General features: G+C 40.4%; 1 protein-coding gene across 3 annotated transcripts in view; it reads right to left on the bottom strand.

Moving 5' to 3' along the window:
• The window catches only part of ANKRD45 (ankyrin repeat domain 45), a 61,431-nt gene extending 42,012 nt beyond the window's left edge, over positions 1–19,419 (bottom strand). For 2 of the 3 annotated variants that reach the window (XR_006815714.1, XM_045983687.1), the window contains exons 1-2: positions 11,446–11,544; positions 1,439–1,793 (exon numbers count right to left, since the gene is read on the bottom strand). Coding sequence is in view for 2 of the 3 variants with exons in the window: in XM_045983687.1 (XP_045839643.1) it covers positions 1,439–1,778 (340 nt within the window). In the remaining variant the exon portion in view is untranslated. Of the gene's footprint in view, positions 1–1,438; positions 1,794–4,750; positions 4,754–11,445; positions 11,545–19,413 lie in introns of those variants that run through there. The other variant, XM_045983688.1, reaches the window with a different exon arrangement.
• Positions 19,420–19,809: the final 390 nt, after the last annotated feature.

Genomic DNA, 19,809 nt, shown 5'->3' on the forward strand with positions numbered 1-19,809 from the left:
AGGGTTCTGGATCAAGCCTTGCAATGGGTTCCCAACCTAGCAGGGTATCTGCTTCTCCCTCTCCCTTCACCTCCTCTCCCCTGCTCATGCTCTGTCTCTGTCTCTCAAATAAATAAAATCCTTAAAAACAACAACAACAACAATAAACTCCTAGCCAGACTTATCAAAAAGAAAAGAGAAAGGACCCAAATAAATAAAACCATGAATGAAAGAGGAGAGATCACAACCAATACCAAAGAAATACAATTATAAGAGAATACTATAAGCAATTATATGCCAACAAATTAGCCAATCTGGAAAAACGGATGCATTCCTAGAAACATAAACTACCAAAACTGAAACAGAAAGAAATAAAAAAACCTGAAAAGACCCATAACTAACAAAGAAATTGAATCAGTAATCAAAAATCCCCCAAAAAACAAGGACCCAAGGCTGGATGGCTTCCCAGGGGAATTCTACCAAATATTCAAAGAATTAATACCTATTCTGAAACTGTTTCAAAAAATAGAAATGGAGGGAAAACTTCAAATTCATTCTATGAGATTAGCATTACCTTGACCCCAAAACCAGATAAAGACCCCACCAAACAGGAGATTACGGACCAATATCCCTGATGAACATGGATGCAAAAATTCTCACTAAGTTATTAGCTAAAAAAAAAAAATTAAAAGGATTATTCACCACAACCAAGTGGAATTTATCCTAGGCTGCAAGGTGGTTCATCATCTGCAAATCATTCAATGTGATTCACCACATTAATAAAAGAAAAGTCAAGAACCATATGATCCTTTCAATAGATACAGAAAAAAGCACTTGGCAAAATACAGCATGGTTTCTTGAGAAAAACTCTCCACAGTGTAGGGATAGAGGGAACATACCTCAATATCATAAAAGTCATATAAAAAAATCCACAGTGAATATCCTCCTCGATGGGAAAAATAGAGCTTTTTCCCTAAGGTCAGGAACACAACAGAGGAACAGAGGGGAAGGAAAGGAAAAATAAAACTAGATGAAAACAGAGAGGGAGGCAAAATATAGCAGACTCTTAACTCTAGGAAACAAACAGGGCTGCTGGAGGGCAGGTGGATGGGGGAATGGGGTAACTGGGTGATGGGCATTAAGGAGGGCATGTGATGTAATGAGCACTGGGTGTTACATGCAACTGATGAATCACTAAATTCTACTTCTGAAACTAGTAATACAATATGTTAATTAAACTGAATTTAAATTTAAAACAGATTCTCTCTCTCCCTCTGCCCCTCCCCCACTCACACGTGGACATGCAGGCTCGCTCGCTCTCTCAAAAAAAAAAAAAAGCGGTATGCATATATAATATATGCAAAACATAAAGCAGGCACATCAAATTTATCCAGCTTTAGGGATGGTACATAGCGTCTTTAGATAGTCATAATACTGATGAGCAAAAAAGATAAAATACCTCTGGTGGTTTTTTCATTCAGATTCACACCGTATTTTGCCAAAGCTCTAATCACATCACTTTGCCCAGCCATGCAAGCTGCATACAACAAATTTCTCCCAACGATGTCTTCTTCCAAGAGTAGCTGCATGGCCTGTTCATGATGAGGGTTCTCGGGATCCTCAAAAATCTTCTGCAAACCTTCTACATCCCCTGTGAGAGCAGGTTGTAAGAGAGGATTAAGAGGGACTGTTTCCTCTGGTTCTTTTTGTTCTTCTTCATCTTCTTCTTCATCGTCTTCTTGCTGTGAGAAAAATACTTTTTCTGAACTCTCAGATTCTGGAGGTCCTTCTGGCTCCATTAATTCCAAAAACACCTGAGGCCAAGAAAAAGTAATAGTAATCTACTCTAATCAGTATTTGTTTATCTGCTTATTTCATCAGTCAACTTACAATATAGATGGGATAAAAATTCTTAACTGGTTGAAAATAATTATAAATAAGACACTTCATCCATAGAATCAATAGAGTTTATTGTGAACCTACTATAAGTCAGCACATTGCCTGAATATACACTAAAATGCTGAATGTGTGATATAAACAGTAAATTCAACAGGAACAGAAGAAGAAACAGATCAACGTGGCTAGATTTATCAGGAAAAGATTGAAAGAGAATGCAAAAGAGAGTCACCTCCCTAAACAAGGGTTCATATTGGGGAAAAGTGAGAAATACAGAGGGATTAACCAGAGCCAGATTAAAACTTTAAAACTTGGGCAATGACATTTAGGTAGAATTATTCATTCAGTGATGGTTACTAAACGCTTACTAATATACTAAGTGCTGTGTGGGCACTATGTAAATTATGAAGAAGAATCAAATTTATTCCTGCCCTCAACGACTTACTATTTTAAGGGAGAAAATATGACATGCACAAAATAAGTGTGATAAAAGGTAAAGTGCTAAGTATCATAAGAAGGGATGAGATTAATTCCAGGCACAATTAATCAAGGAATTCTTTGTTCTCAGTCTAGCAGAACACATATTAAATTCGTAATGATTCAGAGAAGAGTAACATAGTCCCCTTCATATGTATAAGAATGTTCATAGCATCACTGTTCATAGCAACAAAAATCCTGGGCAGGAAAATGAAGCCCAAGAACAGAAGCATAAACTGTAGCAAGTCACACAAAATAGTATATAGTAGTTAAAATGAATAAATTATAATGACACCCTGTGGTAGGCAGCTTCTAACATGGCTCCCAGTGACTCTCACCCTGTCTCCTGGTATTCACACCCTTGTGTAATTCCCTCCCCTTGAATGCAGTGACTTTCTTCTTATGAGAGAGAATACAGCAACAGTGACGGGATGTCATTGCCTCAATTCAGTTATAGGAGACTGTGCCTTTGTCTTGTTGGTATTCTCTCCCTGGCTCTTCCATGCAATGTGACGGAGAGGGTCACCTTTCAAGGAACAGAGGGCAACCTCTGGCCTACATCCAGTAAGGAATGGAAGCCCTCAGTCCATTAGCTCATGAGGAACTTAACTCTGCCAAAAACCACTGAATGAGTTTGGAAACGGATCTGCCCCAGTTGAACCTTCAGATGACTGCAGTCACTGTCAACACCTTGACTGTAGCTTCATGAGAGATGCCAAAGTGAAAGATCTAGCTAAGCTGTGCCCTGGTTCCTGAGCCAGAGAAACTTGGAGATAATGCACGTGCACTATTTTACATGTTTGGGGGTGTTTTGTCACGCAGGAGTAAATAACTGAAGCACATTATATGATGAATGAATCTTAGCAATATAATATTAATGGGAAAAAGTAGATTCAAAAAGATTATATATATATCAAGATATATTTTTGTAAAGTTCAAAGCAATTAAAATTGACATTTTAGGAATGCAGATAGACTCAGTAACTTTTTTTTTTTAAAAAGAAGAAAAGCTGACAGAGGCACCTCGGTGGCTCAGTCATTGGGTGTCTGCCTTCGACTCGGGTCATGATCCCGGGGTCCTGGGATGGAGCCCTGTGTCAGGCTCCCTGCTCAGCAGGAAGCCTTCTTCTCCCTCTCACTCCCCCTGCTTGTGTTCCTCTCTCTTCATAAAATAAATAAAAATCTTTAAAAATATATTTTAAAAAAAGAAGAAAAGCTAGATTCAATAGAAGATTCAGGATCATGTTTGTGGCAGGAGGGTAGGGGGAAGACACAACAAATGGGATAAATAGATTCATATATTTAGTAAAATATACAGCGTTTAAGCTGGGTCATAAAGAATGGGCAAGATTTGGCCATTCAGAAGTCAGAAGGAAGGACAATCTAATTAGAATAATATCTCTATTTACCATAGCCCTACATTAATCTCTACCTTCACTAAGTGTGTGTACTTGTAAGCTGTTGAAGTTAGGAATTCTTTGATTACAGATAACAGAAAAATAATAAGACTGACCTTCAAAAGTAAAAGATTATTTTTTCACATAACAAGAAATGTAAAGGTGGAGATAGTTTGGCAGCTCAAAAATACACATGCAAGCTCTTTCTATCTTTATTTTCCACCATACTATGTAAGACTTTCATATCATGGCTGTTGCCTCATAGTGACAAGAGGGCTGTCATAACTCCTGGCATCACATCTGCACTTGTGGCAGGAAAAAGAGGGAATCCTTGAGAGGATAACTATGCCATCCATCTTTTTAAAAGGAAAGCCAAATAAAATCTTTCCTAACAACCCCTAACAGAGGCCAAACTGTATCCCTATATTTAGGGATAGAAGCCAAAAAAAAAAAAAAAAAAAAAAAAAAAAAGCAAGTTTCTCTTATAATTATTATATTATTCTATCTCTATTATTTCTATTATAATAGAAGCAAACAAGGTAGACGGGTTTGCGGGAATGGGAGTTGTTAGCCAATCAGCCATGACTCCAACATAAGATTTGGCCCAAAGCCAATCTTTTTTTTTTTTAAGATTTTATTTATTTGGGCACCTGGGTGGCTCAGTGGTTTAAAGCCTCTGCCTTCAGCTCGGGTCATGGTCCCAGGGTCCTGGGATTGAGCCCCACATCGGGCTCTCTGCTCAGCAGGGAGCCTGCTCCCCTCTCTCTCTGCCTGCCTCTCTGCCTACTTGTGATCTCTGTCTGTCAAATAAATAAACAAAATCTTTTTTAAAAAAGATTTTGTTTATTTATTTGATAGAGAGACAGAGAGTGAGCAGAATTAGGCAGAACAGCAGGCAGGGTTCTGCTGAGCAGGGAACCCACTGCGGGGCCCAATCCTGGGACCCTGAGATGAGGACCTAAGCTGAGGACAGATGCTTAACCAACTGAGCCACCCAGGCACCCCCTAAGGCTGATCTCTGAAACTGTTTCACTTAACTGCTTCATTTTACAGGATAAATATAGAAAAAATTTATAATCCTTTTGAGTGCTAGCATCTAACTCTCCACCCTCCCAACACACACACACACACACACACACACACACACACACCCCTTCTTAAAGAATCCCAATCTCCATTTTAGAGATTTCTAGTGGAAGACAAAGCTAACTTTCCACTCTATAAGCCACAGAAGCAAGATCCTCCTCCTCTCCATCTCAGCACAAGGTTGGAGACAAAAATGTAAATTAGGCTCTGCCAGTCAGCTGCTCAATCCTAGGATCTTGATACTTTCTGCTGTTGTTTTTAATCAATTCATTTTTTCATTCACATATAACACTGTATTACTTTAATTAATACAACATAATATTTTGATTTATATATCTATTATAAAATAATTACCACAGCTAACATCCATCACCCCATATAATTAAGAAACATTTTCTTGTGATGCAAACTTTTAAGATCTAATCTCTCAGCAACTTTCAAATACAATAATACAATACAGTATTGTATTTAATTCAATGCATATTGTTAACTATAGTCCCTATGCTGTACAGCGCATTCCCAGAACGTATTAATCCTATAACTGGAAATTTTTACCTTTTGACCCTCTTTACCCATTTCACCTACCCCAACTCTACCTCTAGCAACTACCAATCTGTTCTCTGTATCTGTGGGTTGTTTTTTTAACTTTTAAAATAAGGGACCAGGATCTTGACACTTGAACAGGTGACACAGGAATATGAGGCTAGTTGAAGGTCATTCATCACAGTGACTCAAGGGCGTACCTATCAAACTTTCTGCTATGAGAACAAGCTGTGGTTCTTGTGGTCTGACTCTCCAGAGCTCCCTTGGTTCCTGCTCATTTCCAGGCTCTGCATGATCATGGGTGCCCCTGATATAGTACTCAGACACAGCTGTTGTCCCTAAAATCGGATCTCCCCTTTCTTTAGGAACAGAACCCTACTCTCTTTTTTTTTTTTTTTTAAAGATTTTATTTATTTATTTGACAGAGAGAGATCACAAGTAGGCAGAGAGGCAAGCAGAGAGAGTGAGAGGGAAGCAGGCTCCCTGCCGAGCAGAGAGCCCGATGCGGGACTCGATCCCAGGACCCCGAGATCATGACCTGAGCCGAAGGCAGTGGCCCAAACCACTGAGCCACCCAGGCGCCCACCTACTCTCTTTTTTTAACCATACATTTTTAAAAAACCAATATTTATATTGGAATAAAACTGCTTCCCAGTCTCTTCTGCAACATGATGTGGCCATATGTCCAAATGGGAGACCTAAGATGTAAATCATCATGTAGTGTGCAACTTCTAGGAAAGTGTGGTTCCTTCTCACTGGATTGGACATGACTACTAGCGCTTGCACAGCTAGTTTGGACCATGAGGTGGCTGTCCTGTTTAAGCACATATACATTGTTTACATATATATTGTATTATACATAGTATATATAAATAATTTTATGTATTATATAGTATACATTAGTTTATGATATCTTCTTTCAATTTTACATATGTAAATATATATATACACACACACACATATATATATATCTTCTACTAATAGGTTAACCAACCAATTAATTTATTATCAGTGGTACTGGACACTTGGACACGTTTGTCCTGGGTACCCTGCATATATGGGATATACTTGCATGTATATCATTAACCTAAATACCATTTATCCTTACCCATATGTAATACATGGATGCCTTTATTCCCATTATATTTTTTAAAAAATTTTTAAAGATTTTATTCATTTATTTGACAGAGATCACAAGGAAGGGAAGCAGGCTCCTGGCTGAGCAGAGAGCCAGATGCGGGGCTGGATCCCAGGACCCGGGAGGCAGAGACTTTAACCCACTGAGCCACCCAGGTGCCCCAAAGTTTTCATTTTTTAAAGTAATGTCTACACCCAACGTGAGGCTCAAATTCAGCACCCTGAGATCAAGAGTCGCAAGCTCTACCAACTGAGCCAGGCAGGCATCCCTATTCCCATTATATTTTTTAAGGCCAGTGCCACCCACCAAATTGATACAAGCCACACTGTGAAAAAACATTAGTTTTGAATAACCTCTATGGAACTATACCAGGAAACCAACAAGAGAGAATTTAACAGAAGTTAGACAGCATGTGTTATGGTTAATAGCTTGGGAGACATATGTTTCACTGTACCCAGGGAAGTTCCAGTTACATCCATTCCCCTGCTGTAATTTTTTTTTTTTATTTAGTTATTTGACAGAGAGAGATCACAAGTAGACAGAGAAGTAGGCAGAGAGAGAGAGGGACGCAGGCTCCCTGCTGAGCAGAGAGCCTGAGCGGGACTCGATCCCAGGACCCTGAGATCATGACCTATGCCGAAGGCAGTGGCTCAACCCACTGAGCCACCCAGCCCCCCCCCCCGCTGTAATTTTTAATAGCACCCTCTTTTACTCTCAAAGGTGTCTATCATTACCACACCGTAAGTTATCTTGTCACCCTATTAATAACGTTGTGATCTCCTGGAACATATCCACTATAGATATCCATATTCGAACCTTAGAGAACAGAGGCAGAATATGCTTAAAATGCCTTTCCTCACAGGCCTAGTGGGGGCCCAGGCAGGAGACCTTAAAGATACTGAGAAAATCCTATTTGCATCTCATATATATCCCCGTTACTAGGCCTAGAATAATGTTTCTTTTCCTCCTCCATTCCTACTATCCAAATCCTATTTAGGCCAAGCTATCAACCTATTTTCTTCCTAAAACCTTCCTTGACTCCTCTCTAGAATGCACATGGGCCTCTTCCTCCTATGATTTTCAAAGGCCATTATATATAGTCTATAACATACAACTTACCAAGTATGGTATTACATTATTTTCTATTTGTTTCAAATACAGAAGACATCTACTTAATTAGATTATAAACTGGATGGGGGCAAGGATTAAGCCTTAGATTTCTCATGTCCCTTTCAGACATTCCACAATTCTTGACGTATGTTTTCAATAACGCTTAACATCAAGCTTGTGATTCCTACTGCTGCTCTTCACAGCCAAGAACAATGGGTTTTGGAGTCAAGAAGACTTGAGTTTACAATCCAATCCTGCAACTTATTAGCTGCATAAATACTGGGTGATTTACCTAATCTCTTGTAGGAATACCACTAGACCTAGTTTGTAGGATTGTTCTAAGAATTAACAAATTTGATGTTGCATATGCCAAGCACATGGTGAGCACTCAGGAAACAAAACCTATCATCATCATTATGTCATCATTCCTCCAGCAAGAGCATTCATGAATTAAAAGAAAAGATGGTAATACTATTACTTATTTTTTCTTTAATACACAGTTGTCCTATGCATGGTGTGAGTAAATTATTTTCTACTCTACCACCACCAAACATTTGATTACAGACAGATTATTTTGCATCTAGAGATCAGTGTGGTCCCAAGTTAATTCAGAGATTGATAAATAAACTAGATCAAATCTGGAAATATGGTTCAGGACAGAATACTCAAAGCTACTTTGATATACCCTTGAATGGAGCTTAATTTCCATACCAGCCCAGAATTAACATGATTAGGGCAGCATTTCTCAAATTCCCTGATCTCAGGGCTCTTCACACTCTTAAAAATGAAGAGCTCCCAAAATTTTATATCTATCACTATTTACCATATTAGAAAAAAAAATTACATATTAGAAATTAAAACTTAAAAATCTTAAGATATGTATTAGTTCATGTTAAAACAATTACATGTTAACATGCAAATTATAGTTTATGAAAAATGTACTTTACAAGGAAATTTTGATCAGAAGAGTGGCATTATTTTACATTTTGCAAATCCCTTTAAAGTCTGACTTAATAGAAAAGAGATGGGTTCAAATTCCTGCTTCTGCTTTCATTCCCATGATGTGTGATGAGTGACATCAACTGTCATTGAGCCTCCAGAAAACCATCATAACGCGTGAGAGAATGAGAATACAAAGACAATGATGTGTAAGAATGAATATGCAGATAGCTTTACTGGTGAACTCCCTGAAAAATGTCGTAAGGACCCTCAGGGAATCCTCAGACCATACTTTAAGAGCCACTGGACTAGGACAAAGTCCTAGGACTTAAGTCACCCTCGTCTATGGTCAAACCAACAAGACTGTTCTACTCCAAATCTAGACTAAATTGAGATCAGCCTTTCTGAAATAAAAGGGCAAAGTGAAGTCTTCCAGGGAATTTCTCCTTAAGCCTGCCTTTTAAAAGACATGTAAGCTGGAGGAAAAAAGTAAACTCTTCTGTCCTATGTTTGGTGGTCTACTGTTGATTGTGTCCTTCATCATACTGTTTTTGTTTTTGTTTTTGAAGCTAGAGCAAAGAATTCTATTCTTTATGGTTTTTTCTTCTTATAACATAGTTTTAGAATATTTTAAAGTACTTTTGCTGTGACTATAAGTACTAATAGGATGATCATAATAACATAGCTTTTCCTTTCTTCCTGTTATCAATATTCTATATATTGAAATGTTTTTTTAAAGATTTATTTATTTGAGAGAGAAAGAGAGTGAGTATAGGGAGAGGGAGAATCTCAAGCCGACTCCCCACTGAGCACAGAGCCCAACATAGGGCTGGATCTCACTACCCCGAGATCACGACCTGAACAGAAATCAAGAGTCAGATGCTTAACCGACCAAACCACCCAGGTACACCTATACTGAGAATGTTTAACTCTACTTCCTCACTAATATTTTTGTTTTAGAAAATACTTATTTTCCACAAGAAATATGTAATTTATATTTAACATATAATAGATTATTTTATTATTGTTAAAAGAAGTAACATGTTTTTAATTGTTTTAATTTCTTTTTTTATATATATTTTTATTTATTTATTTATTTGACAGAGAGAGAGGTCACAAGTAGGCAGAGAGGCAGGCAGAGAGAGAGGGAGAAACAGGCTCCCCACTGAGCAGAGAGCCCGATGCGGGGGCTCGATCCCAGGACCCTGAGATCATGACCTGAGCCGAAGGTAGAGGCTTAAGCCACTGAGCCACCCAGGTGCCCCTCAGTTTTAATTTCTAATTCTTACTATATTTCTAATGCTCATTTTATGGCACCCACCTAAAGGACAGCTTTGCAGATCAGTAATTTTTTGAGCATGTAATGGAGTACTGGCACCAAAAATTTTGAGGACCACTGTTCTAAGACATGGATGAGATCCAGAAATGGCAGAGTCTTCTTGTAGGGGCCGTTGGAACCAGAGTGGAAAGAAAGTCACAGAAGGTTCAGGGCACTCATCAAACCAGGAGAGATTTGTTCACAAGGTACATAACTCCGAACATGACAAAGGGACCTCAGACAGTTGCCCAAAAAGTCTCGTGAATCCCCATATATCCACACATCAGAACACCTTCTCAAGGACGGTATCAGGGGACAAATTATCTGAGAACCTAAATATCTTTGCATAAGAGAAATTAAACATTAGACAAAGAAGCCAGTTACAGATGTGTCTAAACTTTAAATTTAAAATTTTAATTTAAAAAAAAATTTTTTTTCCTGATAATCAATGAGTGAGGGCTCACAAAAGAATCTAGGTCACAGACAAAAATAAATTCTATTTTCTTTGCCCATATAAGTTACAACATAAATCAAACTTGCAACCCAGGTACCTATAACCAAACGTTCATAGAGAATGTAAGCACAGAGAGGGGAGACAGGGTTGGAACTAAGAAGGCAGAAAGGCAGAGCAGTCTGCGAGTCAGAGGGTCCATGCTTTAGTCTTAATTCTGGTATTTAATAATCACGTGACTTTTCTAAACTCACACTCTTTATTCGTGAAATGAGAACAGCACCTGCTCAGCTTTAGTTAATTCGTGTTGGAAAGCAGGGCTACAAACTCTTCCTTTTAACCATGAAGTGCGAACTCATTTGAGGTTGCTAAGGCACTAATAATAGAACATCACAGGGGCCACGGTCCAACCCCGTAGGCCATTCCCCAGTCCACTGGGGAAGCCACCAGTAAATCAGCAATGACGGTGAGACAGGGATATAATGGAGATACAAGCAAAGAGCACTCTGAGAGTAAAGACACTGGACACTTCAATTAGACTGGCAGCGGGGAGGTTGGGAAAAGGCTTCCCAGAAGTGGGGACACCCCATGATGGAGGAGTAGGAGTCTTAAAACGGGAAGAGAAGGGCAACCCAGGTCATGAGAAGGAGACACAAAGGGCAAGGAGGCAGACAAGCTCGACGTTATGGTGAATAGATCTTAAGGCCCTTTTAAGCTAATTGAATTCTTCTTCAAAAAAACGTGGCCCCTCGAGGATTTTAAGTCCCAGCTCAAGGAGAGGGCCCCAAAGGGCAGCCCTGGGCCCCTGTAAACAAAGGAAGGCCTGAGGAAGCGCAAACAGAGTGGCAGTCCCAAGAGGCCCGGGCGGGGCGGACACCAGTCACTTCTGGACAGCCGGGCTTGCCTTCCGGCCTGAATCCCTCGGGGACACTCGGGGATCTCCGAGGCTGCCCCGCTGGGCAGAGGCAGAGCCTGAAGACGCCACGGTTGACGCCCACTTCCCTAGGCTCGGCCCCTGCGGCCACAGCGAGAGACGCCCATTCCTCTCCCCACCCCACCACGACCCAACCCGGAGCGCCCACCGCTGCCCTCCGCGCGAGACCCCGACTCACCGCTCCCCAGGCCCCGGACTTCCGCGGTTACCATGGCGACGGCGCACCCGTGCTCGGTAGCGCCGCCCCGAGCGCCGCGGTTCCGGCGGCGCGAGAGGGTCGAGGTTTGCAGGTGCGAGTCGAGAGGGCGGGAGGAAACCCAGAGGATTTCATGCACCTGCGTTAAATCGCTGCGTTTGGGTGGGGGCGAGGGGGTTCTTTATTTTATAAATTTTCTACCGTATGGATTGTATGTACTCTGCAGTTTAAAAGATAAAATTTGAAAATAAGGCGTGCGCATTGGTTGTAGGTCCGTCTTAAGTCTTCCCTTTGGCTTTTGAACTATAGAATTTTTCCAGAAACACGAGGATGCGTTCTGAAAACTACGAAACGTTGTAGTATAACCGACAGCTTGCTTAATGTTCTAGGCTGTTTGAAATCTTTCTCTTATGGTTTATGGTCATTGTCACCAAGTCTGTTTCCTGAGAACTCACAAGTGCCAACTATGTCAGGCGTGGAAGGGCCTAGGAAATTAGTATCTAGCTTGCTTGAGGAATTTAAGATCCAAAACAGACAACGTTTTAAAAGGGAGGATGGGAAGGGGTGGAGCAAGGGCATCAAAAGGAGACAGCAGAAAAGTGCCACGCTTACCCAGAAAATATATAAATGTCCGCATTAATCACGGAGTGAAGACTGGGAAGTTTTGGAGCTGATTCGTGAGTGAAGGAAAGCATTTGTTTATTTACTATTTCTACAAGGAAATAGTTAAGGAGGAGGTAATATTTTAGAAGAGCTCGGAACATCTGAGCTGAAGGCTGAATAGCTTAGTTTTTAAATAAATATTTGGCTTAAGATCCAAGTGAAGTATTGCTACCATAGATCTGAACTTCTGGAATAAAAAATAAGTTTGAGAAAAAAATTTTATTATTAGATTTCTCTTACTCAAAGTAGTTGTAATCAAAATATTAGAGTTTGACATTATAGACAGGAACAATAGTCTAGAAATTTTGTCATCTAGCTAGCTCACTTCTGCAATCAACATATAACACAGTTGCTCCACTAAGCACTCATTTTCTACTGAAGTTGTTGGATATTTTAGGTATTTCACTTTTAATATGTTATATGTATGTACTATGTTTTTCATAGTCTGGCTGAGGTTTCTTTTTTAGCATCTGGATGGGAGATGACTTCTGATGCATGATCGCGCTTGAATCTGTTTTTAATTTGTCTTCATTGGGTGTGAAGAATTCTCAAATACAACTGTTTATGGAAAGTCTTAAATGGATTCCAATACTGAAAGTTAAATAGAATTCATAAAAGATTATTTTTAGTGCTCTGAATGCTAGAAAGGATGGGAAGACTCTAAGTAGGTCCGAGAAACCTAAAAGCAAAGGGGCCCTATTCTCTGCTTAATTCTGTGTCAGAAACAACTGCATGATTCATTTAGGCAGACCAGGTGAGAAATAGCCTTGCTGAGGAGAATTCTGGCATGGAGTGGCAGTAGAAAAATTTTTGTGATCCTCTCTAACTCCCATCCTCTGCTCCCCAAGTTTGGCATGAGAATATTGAAGAGAGCCATTAGATCTAAAGGGGCCAGATGGATGCAGAAGAGACAAATCTTAGCAACAACCTGTGGGTACTAATGATGGAGGTCCAGATATGACAGTGAAGTCCTGATGTACAAATGGCTTAAGGAGCAGATGAGTTAAACAGTATTCAAGCCCCCTCAAAATTAGGTCAGCTCCAGAAAATTATAGTGGGTGGGAGGTTCCCAAATTGATTGAAAGTAGTAGACATGCCTGAACCCATTTTAATTCTTTTTTCAATTGTTACAATAAATTACTTTTTTATAGGGGCACCTGAGAGGTTCAGTTGGTTGTGTCTGTCTTCTGCTCAGGTCATGATCCCACGGTCCTGGGATTGAGTTCTGCACTGGGCTCCCTGCTCAGTGGGGAGTCTGCCTCTCCCTGTCCCTATACCCCTCCCCTCTGCTCCTTCTATGTCTCTCTGTCAAATAAATAAATAAAATCTTTTAAAACACTACTTTTTTCTAAGTAATCAAAAAGAGGATTAGATTTCTGTTACTTGTAACATTAATGTCTCATAATATGGAAAGGGGAAAATATAGTATGGCTTTATTTTAGAAACATGCTGTCCATCTAGATAAATTCCCAAAATGAAAGTTGGAAAGGATAAAATTGCAGGTAGGTGTTTTGCTTATAGATGAAAAACTGTGCATGAATATTATCAGTTAGAGGATCAATGTTAACCTGGAGGCAGGTTTCTAGCAGGATGCTCCAGTACTCTCTCACCCTCTCCATTTCAACAACTTTGTGTCAGTGACTTAACTATAGCCCTATAAGACACACACCTAACAGATGACCCAACGCTCAGAATAATAAATAATATGATAGAGGATGGCAGAATTGCCAAAACCAAAGGGTAAATAGAAATTCAAAAGGCAAAGAAATGGGAAAAAGCATTCCAAAAAAATTGTAAAAAAGAGTGGAGTCACAAAATAAATAGAGAAATAAATGCATATGTAGATTGAAATAGGCCAAGGATATGTGGTTGAAAGAGGCAGGAGATGTAGTTAAAGGGATTGGAAGAGGTCAGACAGCAATACGGAGAACAGTTTGGAGGAAGATAAGACAACAGGCCCAAAGAGAAGCCAAGGGTGACTCCCAGGTTTCTCTTGGGTGACCAGGTGGCTAGGGGGTCTTCTAATTCAGAGCGAGGGTTTCAATCAGGATGATGTGTGCAGTCTTGGACAAGCAGAGACAGAAATATCAGTGTACCTCCAGCCAACATACATTTGAATCTAAATGTCAATAGAGGCGCCTGGGTGGCTCAGTTGGTTGAACATCTGACTCTTGGTTTCAGCTCAGGTCATGCTCTCAGGTCATGATCTCAGGGTCATAAGATTTAGCCCCTCCACCTCCCCCACCAGGCTCTGTGCTCAGCAGGGAATGTGCTCGGATGCTCTCCCTCCTTTTGCCCCTCCCTGTGCCTGTGCTTCCTCACATGCATGCTCCCTTCTTTTCTCTCTCTCCTCAAATAAACAAATCTTAAAAAAAAAAAAAAAAGCTCAATAGACGAGACTGGAATATAAATATAAATTTGGGGGTCATTGGCATATAAATGTTATTGAAAACCTTCAAAGAGTTATCCAAGGTGATGCACAAAAGACCAGAGTGCTAAGGGCAAGCGATGGGAACGTTAAGGAGTCGGCAGAGGAAGATAGGGAAAGAATGAATAGGCCCAGGTAAGCGTGGCAGCATAGAAGCCAAGGAAATCATTTCAAAAAAGACTTGGAAAAAAAAAATGACAATGGAATTTGGCACTTGGGGTAACCTTTATGGGATCAGTTTTAGTGAGGGGTAATAGACAAAAATCAGGAGTGCAGTGGACTGAGGAATGAAGGAGGGAGATTAGGAAGTAGACCACTAGGAATAGAATATTCTAGCTTTGAAGAAGGTAGAATAAAAAGCTTTTTAAGAAACTGTCTCCTTGCGGAAGTATCTTTATTTTTAATGTCAGACAGGTTTGGCATTTGTCAGACAAAACATCAGCGTAATTGGTTTAACAACAATGATTGAAATGAAGTGATGGTAGAGAAGATCCGCTGTTCTTTAGAGAAATTCCAATAAGACGTTGAGAAATAAGAAATGGTTCAGTTGTTAAAGGAATACAAAGTATCAAGGGAGATGTTGTGGCAGGGAGAGGATCACAGAAGCCCAAGAGTATCTATAGTGTGACAGCAAGGAACTTGCTGAAAGAGGAGATTAAGAAAAAAGATGACCAATGAAGTAAGATCCTAAGGGAAATCGAAGGGTAAAGGACTAAAATATTTGTGGAATAATGGCCTCAAATAGGTGGAACTTCACTTGCTCTTCTAATTTTGAAGTGCAAAAAAGTAACAGAAGCTTGGATGCAGTTAATTTTTCATCCTACGGAATTTATGGTCAAAGAAAACCCAGCTTGGGCACCTGGGTGGCTCAGCTGGTTAAGCGCCTGCCTTCAGCCCAGGTCATGATCCCAGGGTGCTGGGACCGAGCTTCACATTGGGCTCCCTGCTCAGCAGAGAGCCTGCTTCTCCCTCTCCCTCTGCCTGCCGCTACCCCTGCTTATGCTTGCTCTCCCTCTGTATCAAATAAATAAATAAAATATTTAAAAAAAAAAAAAGAAAAGAAAACCCAGCTTGATGACCTTGGACTAAGAATGCTTAAACTGAGGGAGAAAGGCATGAGAAGGGTGAGAATAGCATGAGATTTGTGAAAACAAGTAAAAACTTTGGTTGCACTAAAGAGGTGATTGAGGTTGAAGACTGTGAATTCGAAGTCAGCTCAACCTGCCCAGCTGAGTGATCTCCAGCAACGCTCAGACACCCAGTTTGGTCTGAAGTTAGTATGACAGAGGTAGGCAGGTGCGTGTGGATGAAAAGTGCTGGGGAGAAAATCAACTCTTTCTTCTCCCCCCAGAAAAGTTAGCCCTTTTCCCTCAGCTTCTGGGAGGCAGCTTCTAAGCTCTTGGAATGAACTGCCTGGCTTTGTTTACCTGGAGCCCTTACACCATGCTGCAAAAGTCTATGCTAACAATGTGACTTACACTGGGACCTTAGACCATGCAGCATCAGCTCAGCCTATGCCTCAGCTGGAGATTAACCATTTCTCTAACTCTTACAGATCCCTTCCTTTCACTCTGACCCTGCTGCTCATTATAATAATTGTATCTACCTGGCCTCTGATGATTAAGTTATGTTATCTAGCCTCTCTTCTGTGTATGAGGGAAATGGGACCATCCTGACATCCTCACCTTAATCAGGGAGCTCAGTTCTGTGTCAGCATCTCCTACCATCAATCTGGTCTACAAGAAGAGAGCCAATACTGAATTTATTAATGGTTCTGGGTAACCCATTCAACAGCACCTTCCTTATTACTTTGGTAAATGGTCTGTCCTCCAGTCCCTCCCATGGAATATAATTGCTTGGTGGGTCTTCTGGGTTTACATTGGATATTGACTCTAGCATGCTCATTTCTTTGAACTTCTTTTTTTTTTTTTAAGATTTTATTTATTTACTTGACAGAAAGAGATCACAAGTAGGCAGAGAGGCAGGCAGAGAGAGAGAGAGGGAAGCAGGCCCCCCGCTGAGCAGAGAGCCCGCCGCGGGACTCGATCCCAGGACCCTGAGATCATGACCCGAGCCGAAGGCAGCGGCTCAACCCACTGAGCCACCCAGGCGCCCCCTTCTTTGAACTTCTTAATCTCTTATTCTACTGCCTTCCATGGCAATTCTGGCACCTTTCCTTCACTTAGTATGGGTCATCACTTTCCATGCTTATGAAGCCATTCTACAGCATGTTTGCACCATCTCCTGAGATCCTTGCCAGGTTAAATTCTGTATCCCAGCAGAGTGCCTCAAAATTAATTAAACCCCTTTGTTCAACTTTGTATTCTGTCTCCCCAGATGCAGTATCCCCAGAACTCAGTCCCGTGTACACTCACCCAGATCCTGAGCTCCTGGGATACAGTCCCTTTTACTCTGTCATCATGTGGATTCTCCCATATTCTGAGCTCCCTGGGTTATACGTTGTCCTTTCCTATATTATCAGGCCTAATGTATCCCCAGCTGGGTAACTTAGTGCCTTATTTCTATTTACCAGCTTACTGGTAAGCCTAGACAAGGGAAGATAGAGCTGATCCTCAAAGGGTTCATGTTGTCCTACAGCAATGAAGGAACATTAGCCTGAGGGGAAGAGGGGGCCACTTCTTTGGCTCAAAAGGTTCAAGAATCTTTGGGAATTAAATATTTTGGGGTGCAGGAACCCAGATGTCCTCATCCCATATGTCAAGTTCCCACTCTTTCCAACTAGTGCCCTGTTCCTGGCATAGCAGACTTGCTGATAGGTTCTGCTGCTCTTATGATTAAGTCCTGGAACTGGTCCCGAGCTTTTCTTGCCCTCTAGTTGCAGAAGATGAGAACCTATTTGTTACCTGGGAAATCCTTTGATTTTCATGTTTTGTTTTTATTTTATTTTTTAAACTTTATTTATTTGACAGACAGACATCACAAGTAGGCAGAGAGGCAGAGAGAGGGGGAAGCAGGCACCCTGCTGAGCAGAGAGCCCGATTCCTGGCTCGATCCCAGGACCCTGAGATCATGACCTGAGCTGAAGGCAGAGGCTTCACCCACTGAGCCACCCAGGCGCCCCTCATGCTTTGTTTTGAATAGATAATTAATTACTCTGCATTTCATCAGATGACATCAAATGAACTTAGCCACAACCCACCCCTATTTCTTCTGTATATTTCTAACACCTGATACATTGGACCCATAAGAATGTTTCCTCCCACTGAAATGCGCAGTTTGCTAAAGTTGGAGGTTTTCAAAATTGCACTGCTGTTGTGTTAGGGACTAATTACCCTCTTTCCACCACCAGTGAGTATATATCTCTACTAGCCTGGCAAGCTGGTGCTTCAACACCAAAAATCCTGTCTTCCTAACTGCTTCCTGAACCACTCCAGGCATTCCTAGAGCCAACTGTCATTGTGAGGCTACTCCAGAAACATATACTGAGATGGAGTTTGGCATGGAGGAAATTAGACTTGGGATCAAGACCTAGAAAGAAAGGCAAGGAAGCAGGTCAGAGAGAGAAGTTAGGCTACAGTGCTATCTCAACCAAGGCCTGTGGCAGACTCTCTGGGGAACTCTATAGTTGGGATGGTCTTTCAGAGTTGTCCCAAGATGGGGCAAGGGAGCTGTGTCTTTGTACCCCCATATCAACTAGTCACTGGTTAAGGCTATCACTTGAAGGGAGGAAGGCCTTGGGTGGGCAGTTCTCTTCCACCAGGGTGCTTCCCACAAAAGGCTAACAGCTGAGATCTGTCTGTCTATGGCACTTCCAGTGACTGGTGGATTACATCCATCATTTCTGAAGGGTGCCTGGCTGGCGTGTTACATGGCTCACTATATGCCGTCCATTTGACATGCAGCTCCATCCATCTGTTTTTCAGCATTCAGATATTGCTTTTTTTCCCCAATTAAATCTTGTTTTGAAATTACTGAACACATTTAAATAAAATGCCTTTAATTTTATTGAAATAAAGATAAATGTTATCTAAGTAAATAATAAAATTTTATTTAAATAAAAGTAATTTCACTTAAATGAATTTTTAGTTATTAAGAGCATTTAATAAATTAAAATATAAAATGCAATACACTCAAAGAAATCTGACTTCTATCCCTAACCTTTCTGTTATCTCCTTTTCCTCTAGCCAACCATTTTTATTAAGTTTCACTTTATCAGGGCACCTGGGTGATTCAGTGGGTTAAGCGTCTGCCTTCAGCTCAGATTGTGATTTGAGGGTCCTGGGATTGACCCCTGTATTGGGCTCCCTGCTCAGCGGGGAGTCTGCTTCCTCCTCTGCTGCTCATGTTCTGTCTTTCAAATAAAATAAATAATCTTTAAAATATATATATATATATAAATACACATACACCTTCATACACTTACATATCATATTTCCACGCCTTGCTTAATCAAAGTTATCATGTTATACACACCACGCACTTAGTTTTTTTCACTTAACAATATATCCTGAAGAAGTGTCATGTAAGTGTTCCAAGATCTTCCTCATTTCTTTTTATAGCTGCATAATCCTCATTATGTGGCTATCCCATATTTCATTCAATCAGTCTCCTATTGAGAGGCTCTGTGGTTGTTTCCATTCTTTTCCTGTTACAAAGAATCCTGCAGTTAATAACCTTATGTATAACTTTTGGGTTTTTTTTTATATTTTTGCAAGTGTTTCCTTGGGATAGCAGGATTTCTGGGTCAGAGGGTAAATGTTAATACATATATATATATATATATATATATGTTATATTTATATTATATATATAATATAGCTATAGTGTGCATTTTTCTTATTATCAGCAAGAGTAAGCCTATTTTCAAATGTTTAAGGGCCATTTCTTTTCCTGAGGACTGCCTGTTCATGTATTTTGCCTAATTATCTATATTATATGTTTTTTCCCATGTATATATTTGATTATGAATCTTTTGTGATATGTACTGCTAATATTTTTTCATGTCATTTTTTTTACTTCACTTGTAATATTTTTCCCATGGAAATTTTTTTTTTAAGATTTTATTTATTTATTTGACAGACAGAGATCACAAGTAGGCAGAGAGTGAGGGTGGGTGGAGTAAGCAGGCTCCCTGCCAAGCAGAGAGCCTGAAGCAGCGCTCAATCCCAGGACCCTGAGATCACGAACTGAGCTGAAGGCAGAGGCTTAACCCACTGAGCCAGCCACAAAGGCATCCACCCCACCATGGAAAATTTTTAAATACAAATTTATAAATCTTTTTGCCTCTAGATTTT

This window comes from Meles meles, chromosome 17, assembly GCF_922984935.1.
Source record: "Meles meles chromosome 17, mMelMel3.1 paternal haplotype, whole genome shotgun sequence".
NCBI classification, from domain to species: Eukaryota; Metazoa; Chordata; class Mammalia; order Carnivora; family Mustelidae; genus Meles; species Meles meles.